The 10,272-nt window shown below is 41.5% G+C and overlaps 1 protein-coding gene across 1 annotated transcript in view; it reads left to right on the forward strand.

The window, feature by feature from the left end:
• LOC124146083 (cilia- and flagella-associated protein 99-like) overlaps window positions 1-8,920 on the forward strand; it is a 47,164-nt gene extending 38,244 nt beyond the window's left edge. The window contains exons 13-18 of the mRNA XM_046516152.2: window positions 2,134-2,186; window positions 4,040-4,180; window positions 4,709-4,792; window positions 5,961-6,040; window positions 7,290-7,467; window positions 8,554-8,920. Coding sequence (XP_046372108.2) covers window positions 2,134-2,186; window positions 4,040-4,180; window positions 4,709-4,792; window positions 5,961-6,040; window positions 7,290-7,467; window positions 8,554-8,691 — 674 coding nt within the window. The 3' untranslated portion in view covers window positions 8,692-8,920. The remainder of the gene's footprint in view (window positions 1-2,133; window positions 2,187-4,039; window positions 4,181-4,708; window positions 4,793-5,960; window positions 6,041-7,289; window positions 7,468-8,553) is intronic.
• Window positions 8,921-10,272: the final 1,352 nt, after the last annotated feature.

Raw genomic sequence — 10,272 nt, forward strand, 5'->3', positions numbered from 1 at the left:
TGTGCTTCTCATCTTGCCCCCATGGGAATTATGGGTGGAATTTGTCCCAAGTAAGCTGTGCTTGTCATATTGCCCCCATGGGAATTATTGGTGGAATTTGTCCCGTGTAAGCTGTGCTTGTCATATTGCCCAATGGGAATTATGGGTGGAATCTGTCCCGTGTAAGCTATTCTTCTCATATTGCCCACATGGGAATTATGGGTAGAATTTGTCTCAAGTAAGCTGTGCTTGTCCTATTGCCCTGCAATGGGAATTATCAGTGGAATTGGTCCCAAATAATATATGCTTGTCATATTGCCCTGCAATGGGAATAATGGGTAGAATTTGTCCCAAGTAAGCTGTGCTTCTCATATTGCCCTGCAATGGGAATTATCGGTGGATTTGGTCCCATGTAAGCTGTGCTTGTCATATTGCCCCCATGGGAATTATGGGTGGAATTTGTCCCGTGTAAGCTGTGCTTGTCATATTGCCCCCATGGGAATAATGGGTAGAATTTGTCCCAAGTAAGCTGTGCTTCTCATCTCGCCCCCATGGGAATTATGGGTGGAATTTGTCCCGTGTAAGCTATTCTTCTCATATTGCTCACATGGGAATTATGGGTAGAATTTGTCTCAAGTAAGCTGTGCTTGTCCTATTGCCCTGCATTGGGAATTATCAGTGGAATTGGTCCCAAAAAATATACGCTTGTCATATTGCCCTGCAATGGGAATAATGGGTAGAATTTGTCCCGTGTAAGCTGTGCTTGTCATATTGCCCTGCAATGGGAATTATGGGTGAAATTTGTCCCGTGTAAGCTATTCTTCTCATATTGCCCACATGGGAATTATGGGTAGAATTTGTCTCAAGTAAGCTGTGCTTGTCATATTGCCCTGCAATGGGAATTATCAGTGGAATTGGTCCCAAATAATATATCTTGTCATATTGCCCTGCAATGGGAATAATGGGTAGAATTTGTCCCAAGTAATCTGTGCTTCTCATATTGCCCTGCAATGGGAATTATCGGTGGATTTGGTCCCATGTAAGCTGTGCTTGTCATATTGCCCAATGGGAATTATGGGTGGAATTTGTCCCGTGTAAGCTATTCTTCTCATATTGCCCCCATGGGAATTATGGGTAGAATTTGTCTCAAGTAAGCTGTGCTTGTCATATTGCCCTGCAATGGGAATTATCAGTGGAATTGGTCCCAAATAATATATCTTGTCATATTGCCCTGCAATGGGAATAATGGGTAGAATTTGTCCCAAGTAATCTGTGCTTCTCATATTGCCCTGCAATGGGAATTATCGGTGGATTTGGTCCCATGTAAGCTGTGCTTGTCATATTGCCCCCATGGGAATTATGGGTGGAATTTGTCCCGTGTAAGCTATTCTTCTCATATTGCCCCCATGGGAATTATGGGTAGAATTTGTCTCAAGTAAGCTGTGCTTGTCATATTGCCCTGCAATGGGAATTATCAGTGGAATCGGTCCCAAATAATATATGCTTGTCATATTGCCCTGCAATGGGAATAATGGGTAGAATTTGTCCCAAGTAAGCTGTGCTTCTCATATTGCCCTGCAATGGGAATTATCGGTGGATTTGGTCCCATGTAAGCTGTGCTTGTCATATTGCCCCCATGGGAATTATGGGTAGAATTTGTCCCATGTAAGCTTGTAAAAGACAATCACAATACTTTCTATCATGGTTGCCTTCACTGTCTTGTCAAATGGGCAGTCTGAAGTTATGAAATGATAGTTGATATACTTGCAATGTACTACCCTGTGGAGACTTGGGTTAGGCTGGGTCCCCAGCACTGTAATGTTTGTGGTAAGACATGACTACATCAGATGGCGTGGTCAGGTTCAGTGACTTGGTTTATTGCTTGTCATCATATACCCCGGGGCACTGGACATTACTCATTACATGAACAACAGCTTGTCTGTCCTTGACTTCATTATTAACAGGTTGTTGTTGTAGGGGTGAAATATTGCTGACTGCTGAGTAGAACAACATTCACTCATTTGTATCGCTGTTGAGGTTGAAAGTCTCTGAATTATGCGTTTTCCTTTGACTTTTTACTATGAGTATAATCAGCTCTCTTACATTGAAACTCTGTGATGTGTTGTTCATCATGTATATTTTTCTTGTCTACAGTTCAGGAGGTGACCGAGGAGAGTCGAGAGCTGATGAGGAAAGCTTTGGAGAAGGTATGAATAGGACTGATGTAATTGCTTGTTGTTGTTTTTAAAACTGACCACAGCCAAGAGCTACAAATGGAAAATATAAACATACTTGATGGAAAAGAACATTAAAAAACATTGAATGATAAGCATGATCAAAAATCACATCTTTTTTTTAAGTAATAACAGATCAAATGCATGGAGCAGTCTTTAGCCACTGCAAACACAGACCTGCATACTTTTCCTTAACACCTTCAAATACAAAACCTCTATTACATCATTGCCAGAAATCCTATATTTCATATGTCATCACACAATAAATATCTTTAGATTTTCAACAAAAGTCTTCTTCACTGTCAACTGTCCACAACTAGTTGAGATACTAATAGTATGTGTGTGTGTTAGTATGTGTGTGTGTTAGTGTCGGTGTGTGTTAGTGTGTGTTAGTGTGTGTGTGTGTAAACAGCGTATTGTTGTCAGGTCATAGATTTCACACATGAATCCAGACCTTTATGTTTGCCACATTACAGAGCTCCAAATAAGCTTTTGGTGTTGTGGGTATTTTACCCATGCATTTTAAAATCATTGGGTATCAGTAATTCTATCTGGGTATTCAAATTTCTGTTACTCACTAGTTTTTACACATGTGGGTATTTAAGTTAAATATTTAAAAACACTATTCATCTAGTCCCTGCAAACTGTTGTCGTGTAGGTTTGAGAGCTTTATAGGACTCAAAAATACCGCGATACTTCCACAAGAAAGTGTGATGGCAAATGATCATGATGTAACTGTCATCGTGGAGTTTGGCAAGGTTGACGGAATGTCCGTATATAATTTCAAAATAAGTTGCTGATTTGCTAATCAAATATGTAGGGTTACTTCACAATATTTTGATGATACGCGCTAGTTGTTTTTTTGTAGCGTATCTGTAATGTTCATTGCGTATTTGATACGCTTGAATTTTATTTCACTGCAAATTTCTGCATTTCTGGTGTGTATTTAACGCAGATACGCAGCTTATCTGGAGCTCTGCACATTAATGAAAAGTAGTCTGTGAATGGCTCTCTCTTAATGAAAAGTAGTTGGGTGATTGACTGAGTTATTTATTTGCAGAAGCGATGGATATTTTATATTACAAATGAAACAGTTATTTCTTCTTAGTACAGAATGTATGATTCAATGCAAAATCCCCTGAACAAGTACAACAAATACTGTATTCGACGTAATAAGCGCCCAGGGCACTCTCAAAATTAGGAATAGGGGGCTCTTATTAGAATATTATTTTGGTGAAAGATAAATTTTGGTGGTTTATGCTGACAGCCTGAAATGTTTATGTACGATAGATATATTTTTCCAGAATTAAATTCCCCATAATTAAGGGGAGTGTGTATTATACGCGTATAAATAAGCCTTGTGTACATTGATCAATTGGAAGGGGTGCTAATTGGGATTGTTCACTAGCCAATATATTAGCAAATATCGCCATGGGCGCTTATTAGAGCGGGGCGCTTAGTACATCGAATACGGTAAGCTTGATTCTACTCTAACTTTGAATTGCCCCAATATTCTAACACTAGCTACAGGGAGATGTAAATATTAAAAGCACAAGTTGATGACTTTGAACTGAGCTTACAAAACATTCCGACAGGGTGAAGATAGATTATTGATACAAACAGACAATTTCTTTGGAATTAAAAAGGAGCCCCAGTGAGATAGGATGAAATGTGGAAAATCTAGACTTGCTTCATTTAGGGTTAGGGCTGGGCTGAAGGGGAAGTAATATGGTGGAGGGACTGTGAGGCAGACAGTGGAGAAGAGAACTGTTGGAGAGGCCAGTCACTGGCCTTACATGGTGACATTCTCCGGCACTTTGTTTCAGGCGGAGATTGAGATGAGGCGCAAGATGGAGCTAATCCATCAGATACGTGCAATGGAGGCCGTCCCGGCAATCAGACAGAAGTTTGTGGACCTGACATCTACAGCAGGCATGGGGCTGCTGAGTGAGATGTCCATAGCTGAGGTAAGTCTATTGTAATCAGGGCAACTAACGGGATCGGGTGGTCAGGCTCGCCGACTTGGTTGACGCATGACCCAATTGCGTAGATTGACGCTCTTTATGTCAATCACTGGATTGTCTTGTCCAGATCTGATTGTTTACAGACTGCCATCACATAGCTTGAAATATTACTGAATGGCGTTAAACAACAAACAAACATTGTTTTCATATAGACTCGCAAAGGCTCAGCAGCAAATATTTGGTTTCATCCACTAAAATATTGCAGTGAATTTCTTGTTTCACAATAATTAGTAATTTAAAGACGGCTAATTGTTTGTCATCATTAATATTTAACAGCTGTTGTTATTTCTGGATTTCATCATTTTGAATATTTGTACCCTATTCTGTTCCCAATAAATGTCTTTGAACAATTAAAACTATTTCAGCTCTCTGAATAATAAAGCATATGTAGAAAGGATTGATTGTCGATTTAGGCATGCTGTACAACCTTTGGGAGTACACAGAGTTAGTTGTGTGTGTTCTGTTGTGCAGCTACAAGAGCGGCTGTGTCTCATGAAGACATCCCAAAAGGAGGAGGAAGAGCGTCGCCGTGACGATATCCTTGCATCCAAACAGGTCAGCACACCCCTCTTTGAGCTGTGTTATCAAAGTACCAATATCTAAAGAATTTTCTTACTTTATGTTTGTAATCTATTGTCAAACTAAGTCGAGTCCAAATTAAATTCATCAAGTCAAGTGACTAAACAGTTCCATGTATTATCTAAGGTTAGTTTTCATTTTGGTCAATACAATTTAAGATTTTTCTTTTGAATGCAATGTTCTTGTATAAACACCAGGGGATATAAACAGAAATATTTGAGGATTTCTTGCTTAAGTTGGCATCATTGTCTGTTTTAAAGAGGAAGTGTACACGCAAAAATCACTTTCTTTCTTTTTCTAAACAAAACGCAATTTTAGAATTAGTTAGTATCTGTGTTTGAAAATATACACTCATTTTTTTTCACAGTGAAAGTAGGAAGCTCACAATAGTGTTAAAATGATATGCCGTTATGAAGCCTTCGTTTTACAAGCGAAATAGGCCTGAGTTATCCCCCTTAGATTATGACGTAATTGGTGCCAATTCAACTGGGTCCCTGTCTATTCTCAACGCAAAAGATATCAAGGACCAGTTTGCGGTAAAACAACATGGTCTACGACACACTCGGCGCAGTGGTGACTCAGCATAACACAATTCTGGCTGGCATCTGAGACGCTAGAATCACAAAACTGTACCTACACCACGTGAAGCGGCTCTAACAAAGCATGATGACGTCATAATGTTTATCAATTGGCACCAATGACGTCATATTGCAAGGGGCATAAGCCATGGTGTTTCTGTTATGGAAATAGAACACTTGGTAAATGTGACAAATATAAATCGTTTTAATGCAAAAAATATGTTAATTAAATTTGATGTTTTTATATTTTTGTCTATGACACTTCTATGTTAACACTTTTAATGTGGAAAAAGTACAAGAAAAATTGGTTCATTTCCGTGTGAACTTGCCCTTTAACCATTGTAAAAGGTCCTTCAACTACAGTGTTTCCTCTTTTCCTCACAGGTTCTCAGCACTCTGCTGATTACGTGTCCTTCTACAATGACAACCTGCATCTTTGATCAGACCCACTGGTTGTCTGATCCCATCTTGATTAATTACAGGCTGCCAGGATATAGTAGAATGTTGCTGACATTTTTATAGCATAAAATAACAAACAAATCACGTGTTCCTATGTGTCTCTGTAGGCCAAAGATCAGCTTCTGTTGGATACACTGGAAACGATCTCGAAACACCGCACAGAGTTGACGAGGTCAGCTGCTCTCAAGTAAGTCCAACCATCTCTATTACCGTATTCGACGTAATAAGCGCCCACGACAATATTTGCTAATATATTGGCTAGTGAACAATCCCAATAAGCACCTCTTCCGATTGATCAATGTACACAAGACTTATTTATTCACGTATATTACGTACTCGTGTGTTATATGCACCCTTAATTATGGACAATTAAATTCTGGAAAAATATATCTGTTGTACATAAACATTTCAGGCTGTCAGCATAAACCACGAAATTTATGTTTCAACTCTGGTCTTCTTTCACCAAAATGATGTTCTAATAACAGCCCCCTATTTCTAATTTTGAGAGTGCCCTGGGCGCTTATTAAGTCGAATACGGTATAACAGCATAACCTGAAATACCTCACTATCTGGATTATTTTAGGTAAATGTACATTTATTCATAGTTGGTGAGTGAGTTTGGATGCCGCTTTTAGCAATATTCCAGCAATATCACGGAGAGGACATCAGAAACAGGCTTTACACATTGTAACCATGTGGGGAGTCGAACCTGTTTCTTCAGCGTGAAGAGGGAATGCTTTATCCGCTGAGCTATCCTAGGGTAAATCGCAAATAACGATGAACATTGTTCTATCATGACGTTATTTCTGGAGATTCAAACATGCGCTCACAACTTGATCACATTGTAAATTGGATGGGGAGCCAAATAATATTCCTGCAAGGGACACTAGATATGTCTTCACACACTGTACCCATGTGGGAATTAAAACCTTAAGCCTGTATGCCTAAGGCTTAAAAAATAAAAGAATTGTTTTTTGAAAATATAGTGCGGGTGGTGTTTCATTATTTTTCTTAGTTCAAACTACTATGTAAATAGTTGTGTAACCAAATACAATCAACCTGGGAAAGGGCCTCCCTACATAAATGTATTCCTTGATGAGTAAATTACTGGAATACAGTATTTGACTACCGTTGGACTTGGAAAATTGAAGGATTTTATAGGTTCTTTTAAAAATGAAAATAAAAACGAAATGTACGGCAAACTTTATGATGATGCGGGCGGTGCCTGAGAACCAAGACTTTTTTTAGCCGTAAATATTTTGTGCAAATAAAACACTAGCAGTCCTTCTGTGTTCACTGGACCGGCAACACTTAAAAATACCAGTAGGGTTTAATTTTACTGGTACATGGCCAATTTTCCTGGTAAATTACTGGCACTCAGTGGGTGGATGTCCTGAGGCTATGTAAGGTCTGTACATGACTGTTTGTCACTGCAGGCATGAGGAGAGGAAGAAGATGCGTGGCGTGAAGGTAGAGGTCAAGGATGAGAAGCTGACAGAGCTGCAGCGCCGCCTGGAGGAGAAGAAGGCTGAGAGACTTCAGGAACAAGCAAATGCAAAACTGGTGGCCAGTCGCCATTCGGCTCTGAGGACGCGTAGCCTCATCCACCAGAAGGTTTGTTTGTGTTTCTCCTGATGTACACTAACCCCTCCCCCTGCTGTGTTTCCCCTGTACACTAACCCCTCCCCCTGCTGTTTCCCCTGTACACTAACCCCTCCCCCTGCTGTGTTTCCCCTGTACACTAACTCCTCCCCCTGCTGTGTTTCCCCTGTACACTAACCCCTCCCCCTGCTGTGTTTCCCCTGTACACTAACCCCTCCCCCTGCTGTGTTTCCCCTGTACACTAACCCCTCCCCCTGCTGTGTTTCCCCTGTACACTAACTCCTCCCCCTGCTGTGTTTCCCCTGTACACTAACCCCTCCCCCTGCTGTGTTTCCCCTGTACACTAACCCCTCCCCCTGCTGTTTCCCCTGTACACTAACCCCTCCCCCTGCTGTGTTTCCCCTGTACACTAACCCCTCCCCCGGCTGTGTTTCCCCTGTACACTAACCCCTCCCCCTGCTGTGTTTCCCCTGTACACTAACTCCTCCCCCTGCTGTGTTTCCCCTGTACACTAACCCCTCCCCCTGCTGTGTTTCCCCTGTACACTAACCCCTCCCCCTGCTGTGTTTCCCCTGTACACTAACCCCTCCCCCTGCTGTGTTTCCCCTGTACACTAACCCCTCCCCCTGCTGTTTCCCCTGTATACTAACCCCTCCCCCTGCTGGGTGTCAAGGAAAGGTAGCCTATTTGTTCAAGGCACCGCAATTTGCTGTACAGAGTTGCTTCCCTTGTGCATGCTTGAAACCAATGTGAATTTGACCTGATTATGTTTTTAGGTTTGTCAGCACCATACTTGAGTTCATGGTTTTCACAAAGTGGTAAACATCTGAGACTTCATTTTGGGCTTTGGTCCGACGTCCATCTGGCACCCTGTGAAAAAAATGAAATACCGTTTAAAGGAGAGACTCACTCAATCTGGATTTCAGGATCACATGCTGAGAGCCAACTGCGGATTGGGTGGTTATGATATTCACTGGTGTATCATTGAACCCTACATCTTATACGTCATGCACTCAACCACTGACCCATACTATTGTTTTTATTACAGACTGCCATGATACGAATGTTGTACTTTCACTTGTGTTATCTCCATTGCAGCATTGCCTTGAGCAGAATCGATGGCAGGAACTTGAACAGTCAAGGGAGAAAAATGCAAGAGTATTATCACAAGGAGTTGCCAGTAGTAAATCCGCCAGTGGCCTCCGTGGAGCCAATGCAATTGCCATGACAACATGATGGAATAAAGAGCTATTTGCATTATTATTTCTGCTGTGATATCTAATGAAACCGTCCCTTATATTGTTATTGTGCAAACAACTTTGTAAATAATTAATAAGATTTGATATTTAATGAAACCGTCCATTGTATTGTTGTTGTACCAACAGATCTGTACATAATAACAAGCGTTTGTTTTTAATGAATACAAATGTTGCCAGTACACAGTGAATAAAGTTTATTATTTATATTTTAAGTCAGTTCATTTTGTGATGGGGGGTGGGGTAGCCTAATGGTTAATGCATTCACTTGTCATGTCAAAGGTCTAGGTTTGAATCCTCCCAAGGATATAATGTGTGAAGCCCATTTCTAGTGTCCCCCGCCATATTGCTGGAATACTGTAAAAAGAAACTTTAAACCATACTCACTCATGCACTTATATACTGAACAACAAAAGTTCCTGTGACAGTGAATAAGATTTAATGCAAAGTTATGTTTTTTACCAAATCTGAAACAATTTCGGTTTGCAACAGATAAAAGACTCCTGTAAGTGTTCAAATGGTTTAATTTGCCATACTGACTTCAGAAAATGTGTGATTTCATAAAAACCATGAACATGCCAAAATGTCAATTTACAAATCAATAGCGCGTGTGTCCACCTCTGGTTGCTATGCAAGCAACACATCTTCGTCTCGTGGAATGGACCAGGCGTCGCACAAAGTCCTGTGGGATATCTGTCCATATCTGATGGAGCATGTTTCGAAGTTCCTGGAGGGTCTGTGGAACACGTGGTTGATGTTGAAGGCACCGATCCATCTCATCCCACATGTGCTCGATTGGTGAGAGATCAGTGGAGCGATCTGGCCAGGGGATGACATCCACGTTGTTTTGTTGAAGAGAATCCTGGACAAGTCGAGCAATATGGGGCCGGGCGTTGTCATGTTGAAAGGTAATGCCTTGGCCATGACGACGCAAAAACGGTAGAACAACAGGGCCGATGATCTCGTCGCAGTAGCGCTGTCCATTGAGATTTCCCTCTACAACTATCAAACGGGTCCTCTGTCTTGCTGTAATCCCACCCAGTACCATAATGCTGCCGCCCCCAAACTGATCTTCTTCCATGACACAATGATTGACGTAACGTTCACCTCGACGTCAGTACACACGAGGTGAAAACGAGACTCGTCAGTGAATAGAACTTGTCCCCACTGCATGGCCGTCCAGCGTAGACGCTGTCTGCACCACTGTAGACGTGCTTGACGGTGGTTTCCTGTCAAAATGGGACGTCTGGCGGGTCTTCTGGCGAAAATCCCTGCACATCTGAGGCGACAACATACGGTTTGTGAAGATATTCGTCGAAGACCAGGGATGCTTCTTGCAGTCACTGTTGCTGGCTGGAATCAATTTCGTAGGTGTGTTGTTCGAATCCAGTTGTCTTGTCGATTATTGGTTACGCATGGCCTGCCACTCCGAGGATGGTCTCTCACCGCATTCATCTGTTGCCAACGTTGCCATAAACACCAAATGGTGTTTCTGTGGATGATAAATTGTTTTGCAACATCACGTTGACTCGATCCTGCTTCAAGTGTACCAATGGCTCGC

The sequence above is a fragment of the Haliotis rufescens genome, unplaced genomic scaffold, assembly GCF_023055435.1.
Source record: "Haliotis rufescens isolate VD_foot unplaced genomic scaffold, xgHalRufe1.0.p SCAF_12, whole genome shotgun sequence".
Classification (NCBI taxonomy): Eukaryota; Metazoa; Mollusca; class Gastropoda; order Lepetellida; family Haliotidae; genus Haliotis; species Haliotis rufescens.